At 37.0% G+C, this 16,360-nt stretch overlaps 1 protein-coding gene across 1 annotated transcript in view; it reads right to left on the bottom strand.

Annotated features, from left to right (window-relative positions):
• Positions 1-229: 229 nt before the first annotated feature.
• CAPS2 (calcyphosine 2) overlaps positions 230-16,360 on the bottom strand; it is a 49,313-nt gene continuing 33,182 nt past the window's right edge. The window contains exons 10-18 of the mRNA XM_043878173.1: positions 14,271-14,345; positions 13,310-13,405; positions 13,128-13,221; positions 9,721-9,839; positions 8,649-8,722; positions 6,695-6,849; positions 5,399-5,530; positions 2,028-2,124; positions 230-512 (exon numbers count right to left, since the gene is read on the bottom strand). Coding sequence (XP_043734108.1) covers positions 337-512; positions 2,028-2,124; positions 5,399-5,530; positions 6,695-6,849; positions 8,649-8,722; positions 9,721-9,839; positions 13,128-13,221; positions 13,310-13,405; positions 14,271-14,345 — 1,018 coding nt within the window. The 3' untranslated portion in view covers positions 230-336. The remainder of the gene's footprint in view (positions 513-2,027; positions 2,125-5,398; positions 5,531-6,694; positions 6,850-8,648; positions 8,723-9,720; positions 9,840-13,127; positions 13,222-13,309; positions 13,406-14,270; positions 14,346-16,360) is intronic.

Below are 16,360 nucleotides of genomic sequence, written 5' to 3' on the forward strand. Positions count from 1 at the left end.
CCATGTCCTGGCTATTATAAACAGTGCTGCGATGAACATTGGGGTGCATGTGTCTCTTTCAGATCTGGTTTCCTCAGTGTGTATGCCCAGAAGTGGTATTGCTGGGTCATATGGCAGTTCTATTTCCAGTTTTTTAAGGAATCTCCACACTGTTTTCCATAGTGGCTGTACTAGTTTGCATTCCCACCAACAGTGTAAGAGGGTTCAGCTTTTTTAAGAGCACAAAAAACAAACAGAATAAAGAGAATCATAGAGATATACATTCTGGTGTTTGATACTTCACATTCATCTCTCCACACTTAGTGCTGGTGACATGTTCATTAAAAAAAAAAACAACTAAATCCCCCATGGAGTACATATGATATTAACAAAATCTTCATCATCTACTATCCCTATACTTAGACCTTCATAGTAATCTTCAAATTCACCATATGACACCTCATCAGACTTGCTGCAGGCATCTTTTAATGTCTCTAGAAAAGATGATTTGATTTCTTCCTCTGTGGAGTGTCCTGTAAAATAGTACTGACTATGAAACCATGTCCTTAAAAGTCCAGTAAAATGGCTGACAATAAAGAAATACAATGTATGGCAAAAACCACTACAATATTGTAAAGTAATTAGCCTCCAACTAATACAAATAAATGGGGGAAAAAAAAGAAAAAAAAAAGAAATACTTAAGTCACCTGATGAAATCTTTTCAGCAATTTGAAATCTTATGTCAAACTACCCATCAATTTATTTAAACATTTACTTGCATGAACTAGAATTTAATGATGGGGACTTAACTATACATTTGACGCATCTTTTAAGAAAGTCTGATAGAGTGTATCCTATATATTTTTGGGCAAAATAACAGCTACTACTGTAGATATTTTTGTATTTGTTAATGTTTTAGAGAACTCAGTTTCACTCCCATTAGAAGTGAGGAAAGAAGAAAACAATTTCACTGATATATAGGCTGTTAACACAGTAATGCAATGTGTGAAAGGCATTAGTTACTTTATGAAGCAGTTACTCATAACTGCAACTAGAAAATATTACTAGGATTCAGGATTCAGAGGCCTATGAAAATCTTTGCTTGGATGAACTTCCAGTTAATTAAATCATTCTAATTTAATCTCTGACATTAAGTAGGCTATTTCTACTGGTGGGTTATATTGAACATGTTTAATTTTAAACTACAGGAAGATGCTATTGAGAATCACATATGTAAAAAAATTGTAATTCTTTAGTTTGCTATTTAAAGTGAGAACATAAAACATCTAAGTCATCCTTTTTAAAAATTAATTTGATTTTTTAGCTTAGAACAATAAGCTATTGAAATAAGTATCTCTGATTGTATTATGACTGGTTAAAGAGGAGTGATTTCAGCTTAAATACCTTTTTCTTTAAGTAATTTTTGTATTTTTAACTTTTGATAGACATATGTATGTTTATTCCCTTATTCTGCCTTAAATCTTCAACCATAAGCAGACAATAAAACTCAGAGGACTTGCTCCTCAATTATAAATGTAAATGAAAAAAATAAGTACAAATAATAGACCTATGAATTTTTAAATGAAGAAGCTCTCACATTTCTGGTTTAAAAAATTAACTATTTCCTCTCTTAATGGCCTCAAGTCCATGCTATAAATTATAGATACACTATTAACTCACATTTTTGAAATCTAATGCATTTTTTTTTCTTTTTTTAAATTTATTTATTTTAATTGGAGGCTAATTACATTAAAATATTATGGTGGTTTTTGTCATACATTGACATGAATTAGTCACAGGTGTACATGTGTCCCCCATCCTGAAACCCCCTCCCACCTCCCTCCCATCCCATCCCTCTGGGTCATCCCAGTGCCCCAGCTGAGTACCCTGTTTCATACATCGAACTTAGACTGGTGATCTGTTTCACATATGACAATATACATGTTTCAAAGCTATTCTCTCAAATCATCCCACCCTCGCCTTCTCCCACAGAGTCCAAATTTCTATCCTTTATATCTGTCTAGTGCATTTTGACTTGTAGTAGTTACCTGAAATTACTTGAGGATGCTTCTTTGCACAATAACATTTGCTTATGTCTATAATAGACACACTGCCTGTTTTGTTAAAATCCAGTTTCATAAAGGCCTAAATAAAGAGAAAAATGTTATTTTTTCCTATGAAATCATTAGAACGTAATTTTCCATTCTGCAGTAGGCTATTTTTGAGCTCCAAACAAAGCAGTTTAAAGTACTAAACTGGAATATGCAGGGAGCATCATTAATACAGGGGGAAAGATACTGGAGCAAGATATTAGGTGACCTGCACTTAAGCATTAGTTCTACCACTTTCTAGCACCCTGACCTTGAGAAAGTAACTTAACCTCTGTTACCCTGGCTTTCCTCTTTTTAACACTGAGGAGTTGGGTAAAAACCTCACAGTAAAGAATCTGTCTGCAGTGCAGGAGATGAGGGTTTGATCCCTGGGTCCAGAATATCTCCTAGAGAAGGGAAGGCCAACCCATTCCAGTATTCTTGCCTGGAGAATCCCTTAGACAGAGGAGACTGGCGGGCTACAGTCCATGAAGACGCAGAGTCCATGCTAGCGACTTAAGCATGCCCGCACGCTAGGAGACACATGGAGTTGATAAATGGCTGGGACTATTTTGATTCAAAAAGTAAACTTGAAACATTCTATCACTAAAATCATTGAGAAAATGAAATGATTTTTAAATGGATTTTGTTACTCTATTTCCTGAAACTTAACACTACCTTTTGAAATGCTAGTTGCTTTACTGCTCCTTTAACTCATGCAATCCTGTGAATCATAAAATGTATTTTATTGAGAAAAAGAGTGGATCCACAGAAACATACAACAGACCCAAAGCAACATCCCACATTTGCAGATGAGTCAAAACTAGAATGAAGTTTGTTTATTTACAATAATGTCACATATATACGGTATCTCTTGCAGGCTGAATTGCATCCTCTCCATAATTCATTTGTTGAAGCCCTAAATCCAAGTACTTCAGCGTGTGACTGTAGAAGATAGAGTCTTTAAATAGGTGACTAAGTTAAAAAGAAATCATTAGAGTGGACCCTAATCCAGTATTACTGGCATCCTCGTAAGAAGAGGAGGTTAGGACACAGACAGCACAGACTCGGTGGCTGACCCCGAGAACACACAGTGAGAAGACAGCCAATCAGTTACAAGCCTCGGAAGAGACCAACCTGCTGACACCTCCATCTTGGACTTCTAGTCTCCAGAATTGTGAGAAAATAATTTTCTGCAATATAAGTCATCCAGTGTATGGTATTTGTTGTGGTACCCCTAGCAAACTAAGACTTTTGCTTATTCCCTGGATTTAGAAAAGGCAGAAAACCACTGATCAAAAATTGCCAGCATCCGCTGGATCACTGACAAAGCAAGAGAGTTCCAGGAAAACGTCTGCCTTTGCTTTATTGACTACACCAAAGCCTTTGACCCTGTGGATCACAACAAACTGTTGAAAATTCTTCAAGAGATGGGAATACCAGACCACTTGACCTGCCTCCTGAGAAGTCTGTATGCAGGTCAGGAAGCAACAGTTAGAACTGAACATGGAAGAACAGACGGGTTCCAAATTGGGAAAGGAGTACATCAAGGCTGTATATTGTCACCCTGCTTATTTAACTTATATGCAGAGTACATCATGAGAAATGCAGGCTGAATGAAGCAAGCTGGAATCAAGATTGCCGGGAGAAGTATCAATAACCTCAGATATGCAGATGACACCACCCTTATGGCAGAAAGTGAGGAAGAACTAAAGAGCCTCTTGATGAAAGTGAAAGAGCAGAGTGAAAAAGTTGGCTTAAAACTCAACATTCAGAAAACTAAGATTATGGCATCTGGTCCCATCACTTCATGGCCAATAGATGGGAAAACAATGGAAACAGTGAGAGACTTCATTTTGGGGGGCTCTAAAATCACTGCAGATGGTGACTGCAGCCATGAAATTAAAAGATGCTGACTCCTTGGAAGGAAAGTTATGACCAACCTATACAGCGTATTAAAAAGCAGAGACATTACTTTGCCAACAAAGGTCCATCTAGTCAAGGCTATGGTTTTTCCAGTGGTCATGTACAGATGTGAGAGTTGGAGTATAAAGAAAGCTGAGTGCTGAAGAATTGATGCTTTTGAACTGTGGTGTTGGAGAAGACTCTTGAGAGTCCCTTGGACTGCAAGGAGATCCAACCAGTCCATCCTAAAGGAGGTCAGTCCTGGGTGTTCATTGGAAGGACTGATGTTGAAGCTGAAACTCCAATACTTTGGCTACCTGATGTGAAGAACTGACTGCTTAGAAAAGACCCTGGTGCTGGTAAAGATTGAAGGAAGGAGGAGAAGAGGACAACAGAGGATGAGATGGTTGGATGGCATCACCGACTCAATGGACATGGGTTTGAGTAGGCTCCGGGATTTGGTGATGGACAGGGAAGTCTGGCATGCTGCAGTTCATGGGGTCGCAAAGAGTTGGACACGACTGAGTGACTGAACTGAACTGAACTGATTCCCAGGACCGAGACTTACAAAGGAGACAGCCCTTCAGTTTCTGTTCTAGACACTCACACCCATCACTAGGACATGTAAAGTAAAAATGAATGCAAATTTATAAGCATTATGTGGTGAATTTAACATAAGGTTTTTATCTTGCCTTTTGACCAGTAAAGATATAGATATTTATATTTTCCATTTGTGCCCAATGTAATTGTTCAGACTACTCTATACACAATATCTTTGTTCCAATATGGGATATATATACATTTCATATTAGGTACATATACAAAAGAAAAACTTCATTTTCAAAAGTATGCTTTAAAAATGGCTACTAGAACCAAAGTTATATGTTTTCTCCTACAAAACTCAGGGCTCTTTTTTTAAATTATTGTTTAACATGGTCATTTTAATCTTCATTTTAACATTTAGCAAGCATATTTTAAAAGTAGAGAAACATCTTTAAGTCATCATCCTAAGATAATATGCATTGAGCTTGGACACTTGGACAGCTATGATGCTAATAATTTTACATGTATTATCTTAGACCAGTGCTGTGAGATAAGAAACTGAGGCTTGGGGAAATATTTAATAATTGATATAGACATATAGCTTAAATGGAGCCAGCAATTTATGGAATTAACAATTTGAAAACTGAAATTTAATTTCAGATTTTATTTTCTTTTTACAGTATTTTCCTTAGACATAGGTTGTTTTGTGGTATAATGGGTAGATTTGTACATGTATATGTGTTTTTGTGCTTTACTAAACCCACAGTACACTGCAGGGAAAGGGATTTAAAACTTTTCCCATGGTAATTCATTAACGATTTAAGAATGAACCTAACCATCTAGTAAAAGTAACTATTTGAAAGGTTACTTTACAAAGTTACCTTTCGAACAAATGATTTCCTATATTCATTCATTTCACCGATTATGGCACGTTTGAATTCTCCGTAATCAGCCCTGCCATGGCCGTTGCCATTACCACTGCTATTTAGAATTAGCCACAAAGACTCAAAATCCTAGAAATAATCACAGAGAGACTATTGTTACAACTTTAAGTTACATATGGCTATGACTATAATAATCATAGTATTTTGTTTTATCTTTTGTTTAGGGCTATACCTAGCCCTAGACAAGGTAGTAGATTTAAGGAAATTCCAAAAAGTTGCATATAAATCCAATCAAAGGTACTAAGAAAGCATATTTAGAGGAACTCTGCAATGGAGATAGTTCCATAAAGTTCAGAAACATTTAAGAGTGGTAATAAATCAAGTATATCATTTTAAATTCATTCCTTTCAATAAATATGCTGCCATTTACTTGCATTTGACCATTTAATTATTTGTAGTGTATTATATCTGTGACAATTAAGAAGTCACTTCACTTACTGGAATGACTCCAATAGGATAAGGACCACTAATAATAAGAGAATCTATATGAAGTGGCATAAAAAAAACATTCACACTTTGGGTAAATGGTATAGAAAGGATCAGGGTTGGGACGGGATGCGCCTTTAGGTGGAGGTGTCAGTGAAGTGCTCTGAGTAGAGAAAACCTGAGTGATGAGAAAATCCAGCCCTCAGACGCAGAGGTCTGCCGGACCTCCACTCACCAGTGGAGGGAACCGTGGGTGTAAAGGCTTTGGGGCGATTCCTGGAATGGTCACACTGCCTCTCCTCTTGAAGCCTTCACATATGCTTCTCCCTCTCCTCAAGTAGCCACTGTCCATGCTCCTCCTCCCCTCTTGCTTGCCTAATTCCTCCTCATCCTTCAAAACTCAGTTCTCATACATGCCCACTCCAGAAATCCCATGAACTTCCTTCTCCTTCTCCACAACCTGGCTTGCAATTTATCTCACATGTTCCAAAAGCATTCTCTCTTTAACACTTAGCATGCTTTTTCTGTAATCATTTACATCTTTCTTTCTTTTGATTATAAAGACCTTAAGAGTACAAAGTATGTCTTCTCAGTGTTAGAACAATGCCTATTAGGTTCTTAATAAGCATATGAAGGAGGGATGCATGTTGACATTTAAAAAATCAACAGGATTTTTCTGACAGCTTAATACTGATAATGAGGCATAAAGAAGGAGACAAATGAACTACAAAAACTTCAGTAAAAAAGTGAATAAGGCCACTTAAGAATAATAGTCACTCACTGCGGAGAATTATCTGTGGTACCTACATTTTCAGACACTTCTAAGCGAAATAATTTTAGAGCTTGCTTAAAATCTGCCTTATCTAAAAGTCCATTTCCTTCTTTGTCCAGTTGTTGAAGGTATTTTCCCAATCCAGTCAAAATACGAACACCTCTTTTATGTAGTTGTTCTCTCAGCATGTCTGTTTAGGAAAAAGAGTGATGGAAACTAATTATCCCTATGCATAAATGAATCAAATTGCAATTGTCTCTCTGGTAAGAAAAAAAAGTTGATATATCTGAATAAGGGATGTGAGTATGCAACCAGATCATATGTATGACTGGCAAAAGGCTTTGAAAAATAGAATGCTTTTAGTCAAGTGGGTTATACACAAAATCACACGTGAAATATATCAGAGCTTTAGCACCACTGTGTGGTGAGAGCGTTATATTTTAAACATAGGAAAATAATGGTTCACTTTATCAGCATGAAAATAACCTCAGCATCACAAATAAAATCTTCATTTTTAAAAAATTTTCCAGGTTTCCACTTCACCTGATGAGCCTATATTTTTAATGTTTTTCCTCTTTCTTTGTCATTACCAACTGAATTACAAATTTTTGAGTGAAGTACCTGACAGTTTATCAGTTCAAAATTTCTAAAATCATTTGAAACCTTCAAATTGTAGCATATATTTAATAACATCAAGGTTTTAGAATGCTATCCTATGCATGAGACAAGTGCTCGGGCCTGGTGCACTGGGAAGACCCAGAGGGAGCGGGTAGAGAGGGAGGTGGGAGGGGGGATCGGGATGGGGAATACATGTAAATCCATGGCTAATTCAAGTCAATGTATGACAAAAACCACTACAATATTGTAAAGTAATTAGCCTCCAACTAATAAAAATAAATGAAAAAAATAATAATAAAAAAAATTAAATGCCAACACACACACACACACACACACACATACAAAAGAATGCTATCCTATACTTTTACACTTAAAGTAACCCTTTTTGCTAGGAATTTATAAGAAGTTATATCCCTAGGCCCATTCTCTTTGTGGGACAGATTTCATCTGATGCAGTTTGTACCATCTTCACTTAAGAAAATACAGGTAACTTTACCGAAGCAGTTATTAAATATACTGCTTAGAGGGAAAAAAAATGTCACTAGATACAAGGGTGACAAATCATACTGATCATGATAGAATAAACTTTATTAACAATAGCATCAAGAATATTTCAGAGATCAAATACCAATCCTAGACAACTTTAAAATCTGCTTTTAGCCTTGTTACTCCCATATCATCTTTATATGATAAATCAGGACTTATCAAAATTTATAAATTATTGTTGATTTCTGTGATTACTGGTTTAATGTCTTCCTGCCTTCTTGACTATGAGAGTCAACAAAGGACTTGTCTATTTGAACCTCATAAACTGTACTAATTACAAGAGTAGACTCTAGAAACAAATCTTTAAAATATTTTAGTGTACAAACCCACATATATTTCACATATTATCTACAACAACTCTGAAAGTTAATGAGGTTATTATACCCATTTTAGACATAAAGAAAGAGGTACAAGAGAAATACACAAAGTCACACGTCTACTGAATGGAGAGTCCAAACAGGGCTTCCAGTCAAGTATTTTTTTTCTACACTAGGCCACCACAAATCTTTTTATGATACCACAATATAAAATGAGTACTATATTGTAAAAATCACATATCCATCTCAAGCACACTATCTAGTGCTTTCTAAAATTTTTAAGTTCATAAATGATATAATACTAGTTATTCAGTTAGACTCATTGAAGTAGGAGAAATCCTAAAAATATTTTTAAATATGTATTTGTCTCTAAAATAAAAAGGAAGCAAATAGGCAATATAAATGAAGTGTCATAAAACAAAGTAATATCTGGAAAATACTGCTTTACTCCTTACAAAGAAAATGGTGGAAAATTAAAACTATTTGAGAGTATAGTAATGATACACACCTTGAATGGCCTTGAAAATCATCCTATCATTAGCTTCTTCATTGGTTACATCATCATGTTCCACAGAATCAGTTCTGCAATTGACATGTTCGCCATAATACAAATATACTGTTTTGCAGTCTTAGTACAGGAACTCTAAGATCTCCTTGCTTTAGACTCAAAAAATTCTCAAAGCAAGATAGAAGAGTACTTAGAGATTAATCAAGTCTCCCACCTTTGCTTGCTGCTTTAATGCTTGCTGCCTCAATCCTGAATATGCTAAATCAAGACTAAACTCCTTACATCTCCCAAGAACTACCTTTAAGCATTATATTCAGTTTTATAATTATTTCAATCTTCTATTTAAAAACTTAATTAAAATTATTATTTAAAATCAGTTTTACCTTGAAATGTAAATACACTATTTTAAAAAGCAAAGAAAAAAATGCAATCATATTGAACAATACAGTAAAAGACAAGCACAGACTTCCTTATAGCCAGTTTATGGCTATGAGGCCATAACGGTCTCTAATGCACTGACGGTACACCAGTTACTGTAATCTTGACCAAAAAAGCACTCCACAAGAATAGCATAAATATTTTCAGCAATTTAAAAAAAAAAAACAACTCAAATTCATTTAAAGCTTTTGATTCATAGCATTATTTTTTCACTATGTATATTATCAATCAATGAATACCACAAGCATGTGGGACCCAAGATTTTTTTAGTGCTTAGAAGAAGCAGCACTCTAAAAACATGGGAAAAGTTATTATAATATACTGTATCTCATTTTTAAAAATGTATTACTTTGTAGCATTTACTAAAATTAAAATGTTATAGTATAGGCAAATTAATAAAGTACTTTAACTAACTTAAAATGGGACATCTAAATCTCCATTTGATTGTAACTGTTCCCACACATGGAGCGTATTTGAGTACAAGATATAGCACATAAAATAGACATGTATAGCTATGTTTTATTTTTTTAAATATAAATCTTAACTAAAATCAAAACACTTTGATACAGAATCTAATTTTAATATAATAAAAAATATTAATACATCTAAAATTACAAATGCATGTGTGACTTACTTGAGAGAATCCAAAGCTCTCCAGTCAATATCCGTGATTCGAAGTGTAAGCACTGTGTTTTCTTTTATACTTTCTGGAAGTCTGGGATGATCAGAGCTCAAAAACGTCAAGTTTGCGCCCTAAAGAAGTTAACAAATGAATTATTTTAACTATGAAGTATATAAGAAGTAACATACAGCTAATTTTAAATATTCAATTTTGATTACATCTAATGTAGTGTACTTTTTTTATACTAATAAATAAGTATATTGAGAGAATATTTAGAAACCACACAGGCTTCAGCTAATAATATAGGAAAATAGAACTAATTTCACAATCTCCCAATTTGAACAATCTTAGATGTAACAATTGACATGAAAAAAAAAAAGAAGAATTTCAGTTTTTTGTTTTTTTTTTTAAGAATCCCAGGAAAAAAGAACAAATTATCTCCGTGGAAATTATGACACTCCAAAATATAGAAATAGAGCTACTGATCTACAGAGAGATGTGCTGCAAACTGATGAGCTATGACCGATGATGCATTAGCCTCTTTCGCCCGGTATTTTGAACACAATCGCATGTAGGTGTTTGCTGCTGTGCGGGGCCTCCGTTGCTCTGTGCAGGCCTTCTCCAGCTGCAGAGAGTGGGGCCCCCTCTGCTGCAGTGTGAGGCTCCTCCCCGCAGTGGCTCCTCTCCGCGGAGCGCAGACTCGATCACGCGGCCTTCAGGGGCTGTGGCCTGCGGGCTCTGCAGTGCAAGCTCACGAGCTGTGGTGCAAGGGCGTAGGTGCTCCATGGCGCGTGGGATCTTCCCAGACCAGGGATCCAACCCACGGCCCCTACACTGGCAGCGGGATTCTTATCCACTGCTCCACCAGGGAAGTCCTCTTTCACCCGGTATTTTGATAACAAATATTACATAAATGTAAAACCAAGCTTTGAAAAGACCCTGACGCTGGGAAAGATTGAGGGCAGGAGGAGAAGGGGACGACAGAGGATGAGATGGCTGGATGGCATCACCGACTCGATGGACATGGGTTTGGGTGGACTCCGGGAGTTGGTGATGGACAGGGAGGCCTGGCATGCTGTGGTTCATGGGGTCGCAAAGAGTTGGACACGACTGAGCGGCTGAACTGAACTGAACTGAATACTAAGCTTAACCTGTTTAGAGAATCAAGGCTTTGGTGAAAAAATTCCCCTCAAAAATCCTTCATCCAAACTTAGAAAATTGTTGTTATTTTAATTTCTGAGTTTCTCAAATATCAGTCAGTTCAGTTCAGTTCAGTTGCTCAGTCGTGTCCGACTCCTTGCAACTCCATGAATCACAGCACACCAGGCCTCCCTGTCCATCACAAAATCCCGGAGTTTACTCAAACACACGTCCATCGAGTCAGTGATGCCATCCAGCTATCTCATCCTCTGTCATCCCCTTCTCCTCCTGCCCCCAATCCCTCCCAGCATCAGGGTCTTTTCCATTGAGTCAACACTTGGCATGAGGTGGCCAAAGTATTGGAGTTTCAGCTTCAGCATCAGTCCTTCCAATGAACACCCAGGACTGATCTGCTTTAGGATGGACTGATTTGATCTCCTTGCAGTCCAAGGGACTCTCAAGAGTCTTCAACACCACAGTTCAAAAGCATCAATTTTTCGGCACTCCGCTTTCCTCACAGTCCAACTCTCACATCCATACATGACCACTGGAAAAACCATAGCCTTGACTCGACGGACCTTTGTTGGCAAAGTAATGTCTCTGCTTTTTAATATGTTGTCTAGGTTGGTCATAACTTTCCTTCCAAGGAGTAAGCGTCTTTTAATTTCATGGCTGCAGTCATCATCTGCAGTGATTTTGGAGCCCCCAAAAATAAAGTCTGACACTGTTTCCACTGTTTCCCCATCTATTTGCCATGAAGTGATGGGACCAGATGCCAAGATCTTAGTTTTCTGAATGTTGAGCTTTAAGCCAATTTTTTCAGTCTGCTCTTTCACTTTCATCAAGAGGCTTTTTAGTTCTTCCTCACTTTCTGCCATAAGGGTGGTGTCATCTGCATATCTGAGATTATTGATATTTCTCCCGGCAATATAGTCAAATATAAATAAACACAAATTTAAAATAATATGCTTAACTATCTCTTTTGAAAATAAGGGGAGAAATTTCTCTCCTTTTTCCTAGAGCATTTACTTTAGAAAACTATAAGTACTTTCTCTACTCTTTGAAATGTATATAAGCTCTCTTGAAATTATTATTTAGACAATAGAGACTACTTGATATGTGTACTGTAATTCAATGCAATCTGGTCCTTTGTACTAGTTTTCAATCCATTCCCCAGACCGCAACCAGAGAAATCTGTCTAAATCACAAACCTACTGATGCTACCTCCTTTCATTCCATCCACCTTCTTACCTTTCAGTGACTCCCCAAGACATTTTAGATAAGTCTTTAACAAAAGGCCACTCTTAGCAAGTTCTCATTTGCCTCTTGCTGGTCCCCACCTTGAAGTCGAGTTCAGTAGGACTGAACTCCTTTCAGTTCTCAAAAAAAGCCATGTCTTTTGAGCTTTTGTTCTTTGCATGACCTGTCTTCTCACCTGAAAGCCTTGCCTCCCCTCTTCCATCTACATATCCTGGCCTGCCTACGTCCAGGTTGGATGGCACTCCCTGAAGAAGCCTCCTTTGACTCTGCAAAATTGGGTCATTGCCCTGCCTATCTGGCCCTCTGATCTCTTTCCAGTTAGAATATAATTCCCACAAAAGCAAGGATTCTTTTCAAGTTATTTACAGTTCTATTTCCAATGCTTAGCCTATGAGTATATGTTTTATATGAATGATCATTGTGGGTAGTGAGATAACATGAATGTGATCATTTCAAATTTCAGAGCAGTGTACAACTTCCAACATTACCTATGATCAATTCACACTAAGGAATCCTTGTGATATGCCACACACCAGGACTTGTGCCAAGCAGGCAAATCACAAGGAAGGTGAGCTAACCAGGAGATCTATGACAGCTCCAGAAGCCAAGCACCCCTCTGTGTGGAGAAAAATGTATGTCCCCAGAAGATAAGCCTGCATTAGGTGGAGAATTACTCCTGGTACTACTGAAGTAACCGCTGACCCAGTGGTACAGCCTTTAAAAGCAGCAAAATACCAGCTCTCTGGGCTTCCATTGCAGGGTAGGTTGGGAGGAGGGGGGAGCAGAATAGGGTCACAAGGAATAAACGCTATGCTTAGATTCAGACCACTGGGATCTGGACCTGGGAGGCACCCCCTCTCCTAGAGAAACATCAACCATTGGCCAACATAAATGCCCCTGCCCAGGAAAGAGGGAAAAGAATAAACTGGGAACGAGAAACCCTGCTCCCCTAGCCCCACAGGATCCCTCAAAATCCAACACCAGGTAGTAAAACATGAGCGCACACACACTGAACTTACAATATAAAGATCACCAAGTCGGTACTGCTTTCCTTTTCTTCGTCCACGCTGATGACAATAAATGTTTTTTTGAATAAAAGGAAGCACATTTGTTCTAGAAGTTAAATGACAAAAATGTGAAATTATTCAGCTTCTCTGGGAAATAGTCCTCTTGAGAGCTGTAATGAGGTTTAATGGCATACCTGTTTTTCCCAAATTGCCGATACTCATAAATTGTAAGGGACTGGTCATGTGTGAAAAAGAATCCGACCAGCTCTCTGCAAGCATCACGTCCATTTCTAGAAAAAGAAAATGGTACCAAAGATTTTCAAATGGGATACTTTTCATATTTAATGATAGATGGATTCTATGTGTCAAACAGAGATACCAGGATTTGCTCAAATGCATGGTTATGGGAAACCACAAGGAAAAAATGACAGAGCTTGCCAAAGTCAACTTAATTCTGATTTGGATGGAGAAAAAAGCTTTATCTTATACTAATATGAATATGGATATATGACTATGTAGATTACTAATTTGGCTTAGACTTTTAAGATAGTGAAAGACCTTAAAAAAATGTTGAGCTTGTAAGAAGCCACAAGATAGATATACATTTATTACCTTTTGTCATGGAAATTTTAAAATCACTGAACAAATATGCTTATTTCTAAAAAGCCACTTTACCTTTAATATTCATGAAGAACATCAAGTAGCATTATGTGTTACTGGCAGTTTGCAAGACTAGATAACAGATTTAAGAACCACCTTCCTTGTCACTTTACTACATCTACCAATGTCACTTTACTACATCTACTGTTACTTTAAGCCATTAAAGTGAAGTTAAATAAATTACATAAAGGTTAATATTTAAGTAGTTTAGAATCTTCTAGTAGTAACATGTATCTTTAAAAATTCACTTTTATTTCTTTTTGAAAGACATTTTAAAATCACATTTTAAATAATTTCTAATTAAAATGTTTTTCTTTTAGGCTCATGCTCCTCATAATTTTTGTAAGAGATTAAATATATATTACCTAAAAATGGTTGTGGTAAATTCACTTATATGTAAAAAATTTAACTAACTTCATTATTGCTATCTCTATTTGAAAAGAAAATACCTTTTAATAATCATAGGATTAAAAAATGTAATAAAGTCACAATTACCTTGATATGATTCTACCATCAAACTGCACTTTATGAGAAAGGATATTTTCAGTTAATGTAGACTGGGTTCTTATCCTGGTAAGAAATACAATTGTTAATAATTATTTTTAAAATATCTACATTAGATAAGAAAAGTACCAAAGAGTTACATCAGTATTTTCAAATGCACATATTGGATAAAGATGAGGTTTAAACCTCTTTTTATTCCAGACTGCTATTGCTATGGCAGACACAGAAGAAAGAACCCTGAGCTGTGGTATATAATGGGCTTCCCTGGCGGCTCAGTGGTAGAGAATCCACCTGCCAATGCAGGAGACGTAGGTTTGATTCCTGGATTAGGCAGATACCCTGGAGCAGGAAATGGCAACCCGCTCCAGTATCCTTCAGCAGAAAATTCCATGAACAGAGGAGCCTGGTGGGCTACAGTCCATGAGGTCGCAAAAGAGTCGGACATGACTTAGCAACTAAGCAAAAACAACAAATTGTATATAATACATGAATAATTTCTCTGCCGGAACATATCATATCAAAGTGCTAGGACAGCCTGTATGAAAGAGAGGTCGCATATTTGTGCCTGGCACTGCGGCGAAGCTAACCAACAGCCATGTCTAAGCCTCTTCTTTGCCTCTCTCCCATCACAGGATTTGCATTCTTAGCCTCTTACAACTAGAAGTGACTAAGGGACCCAGCTCTTCCAGTAGACTTCCAGGAAAGACTTTCTTTTGTCCTGATGAGAGACCGGCCCGGAAAGAGTCCCTGCCTGTGAACATGGCAGGGATATGATGCTGGAAGCCACAGTAGCCATCGGGCAACCGGAAAGGTCTCAGGGAAGCCAGCCCAGAGCTGTGCCTCACTGAGCCACTGAACTAAAACCAACAGCTGGCCACCTCCAAGCAGCCGGTTGTATAAGGAAAATAAATCCTGATTCGTTTAGGCCACTGTCAGTCAGGTCTTCAGTGATGGGTAGCCAAAAATATTCCTTGCCAAAACAGGGTAGAGACAAAGAGTGCTGGATGAGGCCATAGTTCTAGCTGTGAGACCTCAAATCAGTTATTTAGTCTTTATGGCTTTTAGATGGCACTGAATGATCTCACAAAGACTGCCAGTCCTAAAATTCTGTTTAATAATATGAAGCAAAACCCAATGACACACACTTTGACACCTTACTACCAATATTCTGCTCTGAAGATTCAGTGATGTCTCTTTATGTCCCTTCCTAAGTAGTTTTATGATATTCCCATAAAACTGCAGCTATAATGAAATTGCAATACTGTAAACAGTAAGTGTGTAGCTCACTGAGATCTTGAAATGTCATACCTCTATAAAATCTAGGTCTCAATGAAAGGTAAGCAACATACAGCAAATAAGAACCTGTAAATCAAATGAGAGTTCTGAACACAGAATGGAGCCATGAAAGTTTGGTCATCTCAATTCACTTTAATCCATTAGTAATAACGTGTTCATTGAGCGCCCACTATGTGCCTGAAATAATTCTAAATGCTGAGAAAATAAAAGCAATAACAATAATAGCTACTATTTTTTAAGAACTTCCCAGACACTAGTCTGTGTTAAAATCTTTTTAATGTGTATTGGTTCATTTAATGCTTGTAGTAACTCAATGAATTAAGTGTTATTATCCCCATTCTAAAAATAAGGTTTATACAGTTAAACAGTTAGCACATGGCATAGCCAAAAAAAAAAAAAATTGCTCATAACCATTACATTATATTGCTTCTCAAAGGTAAACAGAACTCAGTTTAACAGTGATAGATTGAAATAACAGCTTCAAGGATTCTAGAGTCTTCTTGAAGAGACAAAAAAAAAAAAAGGCATTTATATTATAAAATGGGAAGTTCCATGTTGGAGTTTTTGGTATCCAATACATAGCACCAATACTTCTCCAAGTTCTTAACCGATGGAGAAATAAGAATAAGGTGGAAGAAGACTCACATATAAATTTTCTTATTGCTAAAGCAGTTGGAAATCATGGTTTAGAAATGGAGCAACAACAAGCTAAGTCCTTAACACTAGACTTAAGCAGACTAGCCCACTCATTCCCACTGGGGAGGCGCCCTGTGAAGCTCGGTGCA

Source organism: Cervus elaphus, chromosome 3, assembly GCF_910594005.1.
Source record: "Cervus elaphus chromosome 3, mCerEla1.1, whole genome shotgun sequence".
Taxonomy (NCBI): domain Eukaryota; kingdom Metazoa; phylum Chordata; class Mammalia; order Artiodactyla; family Cervidae; genus Cervus; species Cervus elaphus.